Raw genomic sequence first — 15472 nt, 5'->3', positions numbered from 1 at the left:
GAATGTCCCACTTTTCCTTTGTTGTTTAATCGTTTAGTCGTGTTCTACTCTTCGTGACCCCATGGACCAGGCACTCCTGTCTTCCACTGCCTCCCGCAGTTTGGTCAAACTCATGCTGGTAGCTTTGAGAACACTGTCCAACCATCTGGTCCTCTGTCGTCCCCTTCTCCTTGTGCCCTCAATCTTTCCCAACATCAGGGTCTTTTCCAGAGAGTCTTCTCTTCTCATGAGGTGATGTCCTATTTTCATTGGAGAAATGTTAGAGGCTATGGAGTTATGCGACTCCTGAGCCATCTGAAGGCAGCTGTGAATAGGGAAGTTTTTAAATGTTTAATGTTTTATGATGTTTTTCTATATGTTGAAAGACTCCCAGAGTGGCTGGGGCAATCCAGTCAGATGGGTTGGTTATTATTATTATTATTATTATTATTATTATTATTGACGTCCCTATTTTCATCACAGAAATGTTGGAAGCTATGCAAGGTTCCTGGCCTAAGTGCTGCGGTCCCTGACAACTGCAGGTGGGGGTGAGGGAGGTTAAAGGCTGAAAATAAGGTTTCCTTTCTTGCTCACCATGAGAACAGTTGGCATTAATGGTATATAAGTAACGCTTTGGGACGCGGGTGGCGCTGTGGGTAAAACCTCAGCGCCTAGGACTTGCCGATCGCATGGTCGGCGGTTCGAATCCCCGCGGTGGGGTGCGCTCCCGTCGTTCGGTCCCAGCGCCTGCCAACCTAGCAGTTCGAATGCACCTCCGGGTGCAAGTAGATAAATAGGGACCGCTTACCAGCGGGAAGGTAAACGGCTTTCCGTGTGCTGCGCTGGCTCGCCAGATGCAGCTTGTCACGCTGGCCACGTGACCCGGAAGTGTCTGCAGACAGCGCTGGCTCCCGGCCTCTAGAGTGAGATGAGTGCACAACCCTAGAGTCTGGCAAGACTGGCCCGTACGGGCAGGGGTACCTTTAACTTTACCTTTAAGTAACGCTTTATGCTTTCGTGTTTCATAGCATTGCCCTCTCTCTTGCATCATGTCGTTGATTTCAATTATGAAAGTGGAGCTGTGGATCTTTATCCCAAAGGGGAATGAGTATGTAGACAATACAGGGAGTGCTGAAAAACCCCCAATCACTTGGTATGCAAAATTGCCAGTAAATGCTCTGTGCGAGAGAGATTAAACTATTATTCATGCTTACACTGCAAGCATTGCATCACTCTAGGATTATGCAGACTAATTAACAGATAAGAGAATGTCAGTTTTGCATAGGCACCAACTCTCAATGGATGCAATCACTGCCTATTTATTGTACCAACAATAGCCTGTTGGAGTATTGTTTCTTTGGAGAGTAGTATGGAAGAGTAGAGGCACAATCCAGAGACATCTAAAAGTTCTTACTTTAAACAAATTTGAATAGTGAGTATCCTACATTGCATCCATTTATTAATGCTGTCAGGCAAATGAGATCTTTAAAAAAAAACAAAAACCAAAAAACCCATCATTAGCTTTATAACGTATATTTGTTCACCAATTACACAAATCAGGATTTGTGGCAGTCTGGGATTGTTGCTTTTGCTTCTGGTTTCATTTCCGCAAATCAGGGAGAGGTGAAAACCTATTCAGGAGCTGGTATATACATAGCCTGCTTAGGCAGTGGCGTAGTGTGGGGGGTGCAAGGGGGGCCGGCCACACCGGGCGCAACATCTGGGGGTTAGGGTAAGGGGGTGCAAATCCACGGGTTAGGGGGTGCAAATCCACGGGTTAGGGGGCGCAAATTACTTGCCTTGCCCCGGGTGCTGACAACCCACGCTACACCACTGTGCTTAGGGTTCTATTTCAAAGGAATCACTTCTGATTTACAGCAACATATTTTCATCTGAAAGTGCCCCAAGCTCTAGCACCACATGAAAATTGGATTTAAACAAAGCAAATCTACAAAAAAAAAAAAAAAATACTAGGGCTGGCTGGCTAAGTATAGACCATTCTGTTTCATTTTAAATTAATGGGACTCAAGTTCAAGTATATTTCTCTGGTTTGAGGCTGTTGACAGGGTCTACAGTATAGCCCTGATTCCCATTAATTGGCTTAGCACGTAAAGTTTAAGGGCTCATCCAGACTTCTGCTTTCCCCCAGGACTCAAGCATCCTGTTAGTAAACCCAGTGCACACAAGCCCATAATCAGATATCACGAATAGAAAGGAAGGTAAAACATCACGTTGTGTTTCTCAAAGACATCATCTCCAGGCCTTGCCCTCCCATAACTGATACTTGGGGGAAGAGGGAGGCACGTTGTTGATGAGGTCACGACACAGTTTGTTCCGAGTCAGTGGTAAAGAGTTTGTTTCTCAGGGGAAACTGCAAGGAAAACATGCGACAAGCAGAAAACTGCTCGGACTTGTGCTTTCTAGGTACAGGAGAAGTGGAAATGTGAAGAAGCCCATAGTGCCAGGCTGGTCCTTGAGAGCATAGAGTGAAAAAAAGGTCTGTGTTGGAAGTTGTGAGAATTAACCAACCATTGGAAATCCAGGGTTTAAATACCACTTTGAACCAATGTTAGGTTATAGAAAGGGGAGGGAGTCTTTGGGATAAGTGATTTGCTGTAACACCTATACAGTGGTACCTCGGGTTAAGTACTTAATTCGTTCTGTAGGTCCGTTCTTAACCTGAAACTGTTCTTAACCTGAAGCACCACTTTAGCTAATGGGGCCTCCTGCTGCCGCCGCTGCACAATTTCTGTTCTCATCCTGAAGCAAAGTTCTTAACCCGAGGTACTATTTCTGGGATAGCGGAGTCTGTAACCTGAAGCATATATAACTTGAAGCGTATGTAACCTGAGGTACCACTGTATAGCTTTGTTTCATTGTTTTTTCCCTATAAGTTCCCATTTCCCACTTTGTTTACTCTGCTCGGTTGTAACTGAATGTTCCCCCGAGTGCGACATAACAATTGGTTGTCTTGGGGCCTAGGTTCATTGCAATATTATGTATGAGGAACGCATTATCTTTACATGAGACGTTAATTAAATTTTGCTGGTAACACTAGATTACTGTGGTGATCATTTACATAAAGTATTAGGAGCCCAGGTAGCCTTCTAGAACATGTTCAAGATAAAGATTCGTACAATCATAATGGGTGGTGCTGTGGTCTAAACCACAGAGCCTCTTGGGCTTGCCGATCAGAAGGTCGGTGGTTCAAATCCGCGTGGTGGGATGAGCTTCCATTACTTTGTCCCAGCTTCTGCCAACCTAGCAGTTCGAAAGCATACCAGCACAAGTAGATAAATAGGTACTACAGTGTCGGGAAGGTAAATGGCATTTCCATGCACTCTGGCACTCGTCTCAGTGTTCCTTTGTGCCAGAAGCGGTTTAGTCATGCTGGCCACATGACCTGGAAAGCTGTCTGCGGACAAACGCCGGCTCCCTTGGCCTGAAAGCGAGATGAGCACCGCAACCCCATAGTTGCCTTTGACTGAGGTCCTTTACCTTATGTTTGTCAACATTTACTCATGCCACAATCTACAGAAATAAACCATAGAAGAAGTTCAGATTGGCACACCTCTTTACAAACCTAAACCCAGAAATTTCTCATTGCTTCAGGAGAAAGGAATGCATAGCAACACGGATGATAGCTCATGTTCATGTTTCTCATATACAACAAAATCAGCAAATAATTATGAGGCGAAAAATAAAAAGTAAGCAGGATAGGCTACCTTAATAATATGTTACTCATGCAATCCAGAGAAGTTATTGAATGTCTCAACACTGTTCTTGTCTTTCTTTTATAGGAACAAGTACTGCCAATCTCGGTTCAACATCTAAAGACAAGCAAGAAATAATTAAAGAGCGAGGTCTGCGTCCCTTTCATTTTTCTTGACCATCCAACCAGAAGTTGCTAGATCAGACATTAGTGTTTTTCTGATAGCTACCTCTTTGAAACCAAATATAGAAGTGTTTCAAAGAACATGACATGACGGGGATGATTAGGTCTCGCAATTATAGTCAAAGACTGTCATCCATACTCAGCGAGGGGTGGATAAATTAGAGCTTTCAGTTCGGTGCTGAAATGTTTAACAAATGGCCCATGAAAACATTTTTGCCACCAGGGGTCAGAAGTGGCATAGCACTCAAATGTTAGGAGCTTCCCACCTCCTAACTAAATGATGATATCTCCTTTCAGACCAGAGGACGAACAAGCAGACTGCGGAAATTTGGCCAGAGGAGGTAATTTCCAGAGGAGGTAATTCTAATGTAATGACTGAAGGTTAATATTCTTTTCTTCAGTACATTTCCGAGCACAATTCAAAGTGTTGGTGTTGACCTTTAAAGCCCTAAACGGCCTCGGCCCAGTATATCTGAAGGAGCGTCTCCACCCCCATCGTTCTGCCCAGACACTGAGGTCCAGCACCAAGGGCCTTCTGGTGGTTCCCTCGCTACGAGAAGCCAAGTTACAGGGAACCAGGCAGAGGGCCTTCTCGGTAGCGGCGCCTGCCCTGTGGAACGCCCTCCCATCAGATGTCAAAGAGATAAACAACTACCTGACATTCAAAAGACATCTGAAGGCAGCCCTGTTCAGGGAAGTTTTTAATGTGTGACATTTTAGTGTATTTTTGGTCTTTGTTGGAAGCTGCCCAGAGTGGCTGGGAAAGCCCAGCCAGATGGGCAGGGTACAAACAAACAAACAAATTATTATTATTATCTCTAGAGAACTTTGGGCTACTCTAGCAAAAGATTTATTACTCTTTTATTTTTTGCATAGTGCATGTAAAGTTTGTTGGGTTATTCCTTTTTTATTTTTGCCATGGTGCATATCAAGTTTGTTGTGGTGCATGGGTCAGCTGTTAGCCATCATTCCTGTAGAAACCTTAAAAACAGAGTGGTCGGGAAAGGGTGGTAGCTCAGCAGAAGTTCCCAGGTTCAATTCCTAACATATCCAGTTGGGGCTGTGAGAGACGCCAATCAAAAACCCAGGAGAGCCATTTCTAGACAGTGTAGATAGTCCTGAGCTGGATAGACCAATAAAGGTAAAGGGACCCCTGACCATTAGGTCCAGTCGCGGACGACTCTGGGGTTACAGTGCTCATCTCGCTTTATTGGCTGAGGGAGCTGGTGTACAGCTTCCGGGTCATGTGGCCAGCATGACTAAGCTGCTTCTGGCGAACCAGAGCAGCACACGGAAACGCCGTTTACCTTCCCGCTGGAGCGGTACCTATTGATCTACTTGCACTTTGACGTGCTTTCGAACTGCTAGGTTGGTAGGATGGACCAATGCTTTGGCTCAATACAGAGCATCTTTCTTTCCATGTTCCTAAACTAAAAATGGAGAAAGCAAACCTGGTCTCCAATCCCCTGCAAAAACGGAATGGTCAGCAAAAGGGTTGTGCATTGGGAGACTGAGTCGCATCTGCACACCTGCCACAACCAAGAGACCTGCAGGTCTGTCCACAAGTTGCTAATTGGGATAATCCAAGAACAATGCTTGTTCTTCTAGCTTCCTCTGAAATATAGTATACGCCAAAACAAGAACTGCCAGGTGAAGAATAGCCATTTGCAATGTGGCAAAACATGAGAAGGAAGGGGAGATCATCACCTTCCAATTATGAGTAGAGGTGTTTGTTTTTCCTACCTGCAGTTGAGGCAGACACCCTACAATTCCAGGCAGCCAATAAAAACAGGAAGTGTCTCACTGTCATAGTTGTTGCAGAATCATAGCAAACTACTCAAGCATGGGGCCCACTCTGGGAAGGCTGAAGAGGGGGAAAAACAGAGAAAAAAATTGGTGGGTTGCTAAGTAACCAGCCACCTGTCTCCTCTTGCTTGAGGACACTATGCATCAAGGCGCCGCCCGCAAGAAGTGATGCCTAACAATGCCATCTCTTGTCTCCACTTTTGTGCCAAGAAATGCTGTGTTAAATGAACCAGATTATTAATATCACAACAACATATTTCATGCCTCAGGAATTCAAGATTCCAGCAAAGAAGCAAAGTTGAATTTCCTTCTGTTTATTTTCTTCTGCTGCAGCAGCAGCAGCATAAAACAGACAGCAGAGAGGTAGCACAGAAGAGTGCTTGCTCCAAGAGAAAATGAAATCAGCAAACAAAGAGGAAATTTGTTGATGCGGAAATGTGAGCTATCGCAAGTGATAAAGAGTTTGTCATTCTGGTACTTTCTTGCTGCAGTACCTGCGGCTCTTCCTTCCGGGACCTGCAGCGCATCAAGAAATAGCACACCAGGAATCAGTGGTCCCAGAGCCCGAAAGCACACTGCCAGGCACATCTTTTATCTCTTTGGCAACTGGAAATCAGGTGCTGGTAAGTCAAATGAATAGGTTCCTCTTGTTCCAAGTAGAGTAATGATGGTGCATAAGAAATTAGGGTCAGATCAAGTAATCCAACAGATAGGTGGGCGTGTTTGTGCCCATCTGTGTAATCCTTACAGATGATTGGCTGTCTGAAATGAGAACAAATATACGACCCCCCCCCCCCCGGCCACATCGTTTTGTGCCGAGTCAGGATTTCAAGAAGCTGTGCCCATTTGCAGAGCCCAAGGCAGGCTGCTGAAGGTGTTTTTTGTGTGGGGGGGGGACTGTATTCACCAGAGCAGGGGAAGCCAACGCAATGCCCTCCAGATATTGTTGGACTACAACTCCCATCATCCTTCACAGTTGTTCATGCTGCCTGGAGCATCATGTTGGATACCCCTGCACCACAGTACAGTGCCTTTAATAATTGCATTGAAGATGCACCCTTGGCAGATATAGTTTGCCATGTCATGTTGCTGCAGGGATGGAAAAACATCCCATCTTCTACATCGTTATTGAAGGTGCAAGGGTCCTCTGTTCTATGGTATCTGATCGTCCTGTGTTGTTGTTTTTTTGGTGATTGATAGCTATGGGTTTTTTAAAGGGGGTAGAATGTTCAATATGCAAACTTAATACCAAGATGAGGAATGAAACTGCAATACTATGAGAGTCTCCACTGAGTTATAATCGAGGGAAAGCCCACTGGCAACTGAGGAAAGAGAAGTGCTCTCTGAACTTCTGTTGTGATAGGCTATCGCTGATTCTTTTTCAAGTGGAAAGACTTGAAGCAAGCCAGCTGTGCCAAGATATACCAGGAAAACTTGGAACATGGCTTAATGTGTCCCAAAGAGCTCAGTAAGTTCCTGACCTGTGATTTCACGGAAGTCAGCCAGGTTTTCTGCACTGACTTTGGACCAGTTTCTCAGGCTGCAGCCCTATCCCCACTTACCAAGGAGTCTCCTTGAACTCAATGGTCTTTTCATCTGAGTAGACATGCACAGGATCACACTTTTAGGGTGAATTCAGACACAAACATTTTCATGCGAGCTTTCCAAATCTTCTCATTAGCAAGTTTCATCAATGATGCATCGGTGCATCATTCATCAATGATGCATCACACCTGGTGTGATTTTCCATTGCAGTGCCACACAAATATCGTGTCTCAAGGCAATTACACCAAGAAGCGTTACTGTTTCCTGCTCCCTTTCTTAGCTGGAATCCTCCTCCCTTCACCCCTACTGCCTACCCTATAAATGTGCACTGGTGAATAAAGGAAACTTGTAGTGCAGTGCTAACTATGTCCCCTCTGAAGGAGCTCTGTAAGCCCTGCTGAATTCAATGGGACTTACTCCTGGGCAAGTGAGATTAGAATTGCAGTCATGGACTGTAGCCTTTCCCATCTCCTCAGAAATTTCTCTCTGCATCCCCCACAAATACAAGCTTTTACAAATGGGCTCTTTCCCTTGCCACAAAAGCAGAGAAGCTACCAGAGAAGAATGGAAGGCTGCTTGCCTATGGATACCAGATATTTTTCAATGAATCCGGGGACACTTTTTTTTTTTTGAAGCTGAGTAGCAACAAGGAGTCAGTAGTGGGGATGGTGAGGCAAAAGACCCTGGGCCCAAGCACACATGCATATTGTATAAAGGTGCAAAGCCCTTCTTTCGCACCCTGTGAAACATAAATGCGCAGTTTTAAAAAAAACTGGGCAACGGCCGCCCGCAACTCCTGAGCCTCGCCCGATCAGTCAAAACAAAGGGGGAAGGCAGCAGATCTGTACCGCCGGACGTCCCCGGTTCCCCTTCGGCAGTGGCGGCGGCAGTGGCAGTCAGCAGCCCAGAGCCAGCCTGGTAGCGCAGTTGGCTCTGGCTGGCTTCAGGAGCTGCTCACTGCTCACTGCTGTGGCACACACCATTTTTCCTCGCCGGAAGTCCCTATATGATGTGTTGCGCACAAGACACATCATATGGGGACTTCCAACGAGGAAAAATGGCGGGTGCCACGGCAGCAAGGAGCTCCTGAAGCCAGCCAGAGCCAACTGCGCTACCAGGCTGGCTCCGGGCTGCTGAGGCTGCCGCTGCCACATTTCCCGGGGACAGATTTGCAAATCTGGGGACTGTCCCAGGAACCGGGGACGTCTGGTAACCCTATGCTTGCCTGCATGTCCTGTGAGGTGCAAAGTGGCCATGTGTATCCCACCAGCCCTGGAATAACCTGAGACTTAAAGGTTATTCTATCATTAAAGGTAAAGGGACCCCTGACCATTAGGTCCAGTCCTGGCCGACTCTGGGGTTGCGGCACTCATCTCGCTTTATTGGCTGAGGGAGCCGGCGTCCAGCTTCCAGGTCATGTGGCCAGCATGACTAAACCGCTTCTGGTGAACCAGAGCAGCACACAGAAACGCCATTTACCGTCCCGCCGGAGCGGTACCTATTTATCTACTTGCACATTGACGTACTTTCGAATTGCTAGGTTGGCAGGAGAAAGGACCGAGCAGCGGGAGCTCCTCCCATTGCGGGGATTCTTGTTAAATTTGAATACCACCTTTCACCTGGTTCACAACATAAAAACACAAACTGAGAACACAGAATGCATAATATAATAAAATAATAATAATAATAATAATAATAATAATAATAATAAAATAAAAATAAAAAACAACCCTCCTCCTCCCATGAATGGGGGTGGGGTAGGATTGCCCTATTTCAAACAGATCCGGACAGAAAAGTTGCTGAGTTTTTTTTAGTTTTACCCAAAGTTGTTAAGCTTTTTGGGCAAAAAAAAAAAAAAGCCGTTTTAGAGCTATTTTTATGGGGAAACGGCATTGCCGACGTAGATGCGGTATTCAGTATATGTACGGACAAACGGCAGCCCTAGAGTGGGGGATAGTCTGGAACTCAGAACTTGCCCACTCACCTCTTTCTAGATGCAAAATTTGAGACATCGCAGCATGGAACTCCAATCAGCAGACAGCAGTAGATAGGCTTGCAACAGCAACTGGTGAGCATTGCAAGAGGGAACTCCAGAATGAGCCAGCAGAGGCTTCTGTGGCTCTGCAACTTCAAGCCAATAGGAATTTCTAAGATAGATCTGGGGCATCTCTTGCTTCCCCTCCTAGGTGGATTTCACTTCAGCATTAGTGATTTAGTCTGTGGTGATTCAGCCGGCAAGGTTTAGCAATTAACTGAAGCATTCTCCCCTTCACAAACAGAAAGCTTCCCCTCTCCCTGACCAGATCTGTGAGCCCTTCTCTCCGGAGTCACTTTGGTTCAAGATGAACCAGCATCAGCGCTCTTACTGAGGATAGGTAGCTGACAGGGAGGCCAGGCACCCGTCTGTTCAATAACTTAGTCCAACAGTTACAATAAAACATGAAATGCAATTCTATCCAACATGCAAATAAATGTGACACTTAATGTTTTCTCTGCCCTTTCTGCAATTTTACTATCTCTGCAATGTTACATGCAGACAACAGGAAGTAAATTAGTCAGCCCCTGTTAGTTTTCTCTCTCTGGAAAACCCTTTCCTACTGAATGTTCATGGGAAAGAGTCTATACCCCTTCCAAAAGGGGGCTCTAAAACAAGTTGCCTTCAATCTGGAAAGATTCCCTTAGCTCGTATTTTCGTAAAAGGCAACAGTCTTCAATGATAAGGGTTGCCCAATTTCATCTCACTTCAGGGTATTACCAGGCAAACAGAAACAGTACATTACACTCAAGGGAGTATTCCTACCTTATGAGATTGCTTTTCTTGAGAACTACTGTCCCCTCAAACATTGTTCAAATGAACCCAATTAATTTCAGTGGTGAAGCCTTGCTAATGGTCTCGTCAAAGGTCAACCACATTTTGTTTTATGGCTGTTGATCCAGCCTTGGCGAGACAGCAGATACACAGAGAACTAAACATCCAGAGTTTTAATGGCTCATTGTTTGCATCTTGTTGAAACCAAGCCCAGATTTGAACTGAGTCGACACAAAGATCTTTCCAAAGTCTTACGCTTAGCTGCCAGATGGACATTCTTGGCTTCCAAAACCTTTTGTCTGAATAAAAGGACATTGACCTCTTGAATACTCCAGCCCCCTTCTACAGCGCTGGACTTCGCAAACTACTTCTGTAGGTATACTTGTACCTACAAATGTAGGTATGAAAATGCATTCATTTTGCTTGATCTTAGCTGTGCCGCAGACTTAAGTTGGCTTAATCAATTGACTCTCTTCAGAGACCTGCAGATTCATGAGGGAGGCTGGCAAGGGTTGTTTCACACCATACATTTAAAGCACTTTTTTTGCCCCCAAGAATCCTGGGGACCGTAGTTTAAGGGTGCTGGGAATTCTAGTTCTGTGAGGAGAAACTACAGTTTCCAGGGTCTTTTCCAGGGAGTCTTCTCTTCCCATGAGGTGGCCAAAGTATTGGAGCCTCAGCTTCAGGATCTGTCCTTCCAGTGAGCACTCAGGGCTGATTTCCTTAAAAATGGATAGGTTTGATCTTCTTGCAGTCCATGAGACTCTCAAGAGTCTCCTCCAGCACCATAATTCAAAAGCATCAATTCTTCAGCGATCAGCCTTCTTTATGGTCCAATACTTTGGCCACCTCATGAGAAGAGAAGACTTCCTGGAACACAGCCTTAAAGTACACAGCCTTAAAGTGCATCTTCATTCTGCAACACACGAAGAGGAGTACCGACAGCTCCAACTCAGATCAGAATTTTTTTTTTTAAAAAAAGAAAACACTTATTCCACCACCTTTTTCCTTATCTATCTGTAAAAGGGAACGGAAACTGAACATACGCTTCAGGTTACAGACTCCATTAACCCAGAAATAGTACCTTGGGTTAAGAACTTTGCTTCAGGATGAGAACAGAAATTGTGCTCCGGCGGCGCGGCAGCAGCAGGAGGCCCCATTAGCTAAAGTGGTGCTTCAGGTTAAGAACAGTTTCAGGTTAAGAACAGACCTCCGGAACGAATTAAGTACTTAACGCGAGGTACCACTGTATATTTTTTAAATGTTTTAAAATATATGTGGAATTTGCCATTGACTCACTGGCACCATCTAGTGTCACATTTGTATAATGCACTTAAAACGTTATATTTGCAGCTGTATAGCTGAGTCCTAAGATGCTAAAGGTGGCTCTGTTAGGGTTCAGAGGAACTGTTGTATGGAGCATTTGTACAGGAATGTGTCCTATTCTACACAGGCCAATTTCCACAGTGCTACACTTGGAGCTTGATGGTCTTACTGGAGTGGAGAGGGCTATTTAAAATGTGTTATTTCACTTACTTCAACACGGAGGAAGCCAACCCTGCTGCATTCTGCTGAATTGGGTCTTGCCCCAAAGTCCTACCCTGACAGCACAACTGACAGCTGGTCATCATCATAGAGAAGCAGATTGCTGATCTTCTCCCCATGCCCTGCAAAGCAGGCAAGGGTAGGTGGGTGGATGCAAAGACATGGTTAGACAAAGTAATAAGCTACTGCAAAGAGAACCAAAAGTCCTTCTGGCATAAGGTGTTAGCTATTCTTAAAACCTCCACCCCTCCCAAACCTTGGACAGCTGTACCCTATAATGTGTTTTCATTTTCAGTGTGTACACCTCGTGTGCTTACCTTGTTGCCCTCTTCCAGAGATGTTTTTATCACCACTTTGAAGTGCCTTCAGCTAGCAGAAGGGATGGGCTTCTTGGCCCTTTGCACAGGGAAAAGTCCCCTAAAAGGACTTTAGCTCTCACTCAGTGGTACACATACACAAGTAAGAGCACTAGGACAATCGTGGGAATGGCATAAGCCGTAGCTTTTTCCCATCACAACTTGACTCAGCTGGATGGGTTGGGCCAAACATTTCTGATAACACACACGGGCTGCCAGACACAGAATTATTGCCAGAATGTCACGCCTGGCTACAGAGAGGCTGCATCCAAGAAAAGTCACACAGACTGTTTCCAAAACCATGAAGTTCAGAGTCTAAAATTAGCTAACGGCATCACTGAAGCTTTCAACGCAGCTCTCAGTCTGATGCCTATCTAACGTCCACACTTGTATATTCTCACACACGTGTGACAAATGTAATAAGAAAAGATTCCGCCACAAATTACATTTGAGTCAATTCTTTAATTAAATACCTCATCAAATTCAGTGTAATAACATTTGAATGGGGAAGCACGGCCAAGGTTCTCCTAAACGCATTTGCCAAGTGTTGCAAAGAGCCTGCCACTGCTAAACTTTTAAAAAGGCGAGTCTTCAAAAGTGCAATGCAGCAACTGAAGGGAGATTAATTAAAATATATCGCATCGGCAAGAACCTGCGTGGCTCACTCTTTTTTTGTGGTTCGTAATAAACCTTGCTTGAAAAATGGATACCAATCCACAGAGGTAACAAGATTAGTCCCAACATCTGCCTATAGATCATTTAACACAAGGAACATGACTTAAGCCGTGTTTCATTGGTATTAGTGTTCTTCACTTCTTTGTTATATGTAGCTTCATGGTTTTTGTGGCTAAATACATTAATAAATTATTGACTGGTGTTATATGTGCTTGAGCATTTACACATCACTTTCTGCTGGAGTCTACGTCCTGCTTTTATGAGCAGCACAAATATCACCGTAGACAGACAGAAGAAGCTTTGCTAAAATCAATGGAAGCTTGCACCAGCATAAAGGCTGCTTTAGGATTACTGCCTTGGGAGTAAGTCCAATAAAAAGTGAGACTACTTACTGGGCTATAAGCATTGCAGCTTTTTGTATCATAGCAATCACTTTAAAATGAAATCCTTACTGTTGTCCTGAGCCAATCCACGCTACCTGTTTTAAATGAAATCCCTATTATAAAAAATGTGCCACATATAAGTACAACATTTTCATCATCTTAGTGTCTTTTAAAATTTATCACAAATAAAGGAGAGGAACATTTTGAACTGGAATTATTGAATCCTGGCTTCCCCTCCCATACCCAGGAATCATTTCTGATTTCCAGATTTCCAGAGATATATTCAAGAGAGGATGGAATGGCAAAACACTGCAAATGTAAAATCAAGGTCTGTTTCAAATCCCAACCAAGGATCTAAAGAGTGGACTATGCAGATGTAACCCCTTTTGGGTAGATGTAATGTGCTAGCGAGGTGGAAATGAGATCATGCCCCCGCTTCCAACATACGTTCAATGTAACTTCTGAAAAAGCTAAGCATGTACAAACTGTCTGTATGTACCCTTTGTGCAAGCAGGAATATGCAAGTGCAGTTTGTATATGTGGAGACTCTTTTAGACAGTGTGCTGAATGTCACAGAGGGTAGAAACAGCAAGTGTGCTCCTGCTCTGCCCCGTAATATGACGTCACAGTAATATGACGTCTTCACAGTCCTATAATGTATCAGTGATCTCTGCTTTGTGTCATCTGACTCATGGGAAGAACAGTAATTTATGCAGTGAACTGTTAAGCAGCATATGAAAGAACCCTCGATGCAAGAAGTTGTTTGACAAAGAACAACTGGAGCTCACAGTTGCACTGGCATTACTCCTTTAGGAAAGTCAGAAACTTTGCACAGATATTCAACTTAAAATATAGTTATTTGGTTCTACTGTGACATGCCCAGATCTGCAGATGAGGTTGAATCTCAAAAGCAAAAACCTGCTTTGTCAGACAGCTATAATAGTAGCACTTCTATATATATATAAAAGGCAAATCCTTTAAGGACTTATTTATTGTACACCTTCAGAAAGTGAATGCTGGGGGCAGACAATGGGTGTTTAATAATCATTTTCTACCCACCCACCCTAGCCACAGAGCACCAAGGCATTCCATGGATGATGCAAGCAGGACATGAAATGTCGATGCTACTAAACACACTGGACATTTTTCCTGTGTCATGTTTGTAAGACACCCCTCCTTCTGGGGGGAAAAAAACCCCACTCTGATGTTTTGCTACCAGCACATTTATGCCCACAAATCAATTGCCAGAGTGGCTTACACCAACACTGGGGATCATAGGGAAGTGACCAGATGTAGCTTCACATTTTGGCAGGCATATCATCTCTCCATAAGGGTTTGGAGGACTGAAAACAAGGGAAGTGGACAAACAGTCTCCATATGTACACACACATCTGTTGATTAGAATGGCATTTAAAAAAAATACAGCTCAAACGTTGGGAGAGGGTACATCACTCTGGGCTCACCCACATCCTCATGCTTGTCCGATGGCTGCAAAGCACAGGCCCAAGTGGTTTTCCGTTTGCCCTGCCGCTTTCCCCAGAAAAAACCACTCTTTACCACTAAACTGAAGCAAATGTCAATCTGTGGAAAGCCCTACTGAGGTTTGTAAAAAAAGCAGGTTTCCCTGGAGGAAGCAGCAGGGCAAGTGGAAGTGCGGGTGAGCCCTATGCGAAGCAGTAGCAGTGGCAGAACAGCAGTAACACTGTATAGATGATGCTAGGTTCGCCCCACGGGGGTTACCAACAGCTCAAGCGAAATGTGACTTCTGAGAGCACCTAAATGCTGCAGAATGTTGGGAACTAGCAGATCGTCCTCCTCCTTGTTTCCACAGGTGTCTGTTGCCTGCTTTTCTAAGTCTCATCAGGAGAACTTTCTATTCGCTGCAAACAATGGGAAGAAAACACAGTAAGCACAAATCCAACAGGTTGATCAAATATCACATCAAAATAGGACACTCCTCTGGACCCAATAAATAGATTGCTAAAAATTAAAAACATGCAAAATCAATTTTGAAAAGTTATGCAATGAACATTGGCATTATGCACGTTGCGGAGGGGAGAGACTCCATCAGGCAAGGCCTCCTTCCACCTGCCTTGCCCCACCCTCCGGCCCTAGGAGTCCTCATAAGGGAGCTGTTCCTGGAAGAAGAACTGTGAGGGGAGAGACTCCATCAGGCAAGGCCTCCTTCCACCTGCCTAGCCCCACCCTCTGCTTCTCAATGTGTATTGTATTGTTTTATGTACTGTGGCTTGCCGTTGTTTTATTGATTATAGTATGGATATCATTGTAACTGTTGAGCGGATTTCTGTTTAACTTTTATATGTTATTTTATACTATTCTAATTGATTGTTGAATGTTACTATTTTGATGTAGGCTGCCTATTTTAAAGTTAGGTTTTATTATCACATTTTTGTATTGCATTAGATTGTTATAAGATGTACATTTTTGGTTTCTTCAGCTTGTAAACTGCCTTGAGTAT

The 15472-nt window shown here is 44.4% G+C and overlaps 1 protein-coding gene and 1 long non-coding RNA gene across 6 annotated transcripts in view; both read right to left on the bottom strand.

Moving 5' to 3' along the window:
• Window positions 1–2275: 2275 nt before the first annotated feature.
• On the bottom strand, window positions 2276–11798 carry LOC310671793. The gene is made up of 3 exons (XR_014508199.1): window positions 11571–11798; window positions 5618–5738; window positions 2276–3809 (listed from the first exon to the last, which is right to left on the bottom strand). It is a non-coding gene; the product is annotated as an uncharacterized lncRNA (long non-coding RNA).
• A 579-nt stretch (window positions 11799–12377) lies between these two features.
• The window catches only part of PECAM1 (platelet and endothelial cell adhesion molecule 1), a 63012-nt gene continuing 59917 nt past the window's right edge, over window positions 12378–15472 (bottom strand). For all 5 annotated transcript variants that reach the window (XM_083427466.1, XM_083427463.1, XM_083427462.1 and 2 more), the window contains one exon: window positions 12378–14873. In XM_083427466.1, the coding sequence (XP_083283592.1) occupies window positions 14844–14873 (30 nt within the window). In that variant the 3' untranslated portion in view covers window positions 12378–14843. The remainder of the gene's footprint in view (window positions 14874–15472) is intronic.

This window comes from Podarcis tiliguerta (assembly GCF_965153285.1).
Source record: "Podarcis tiliguerta genome assembly, chromosome: 2".
Taxonomy (NCBI): domain Eukaryota; kingdom Metazoa; phylum Chordata; class Lepidosauria; order Squamata; family Lacertidae; genus Podarcis; species Podarcis tiliguerta.
Note: the sequence above shows the minus strand (reverse complement) of the source record. Positions and strands in the feature narration are given on the sequence as shown.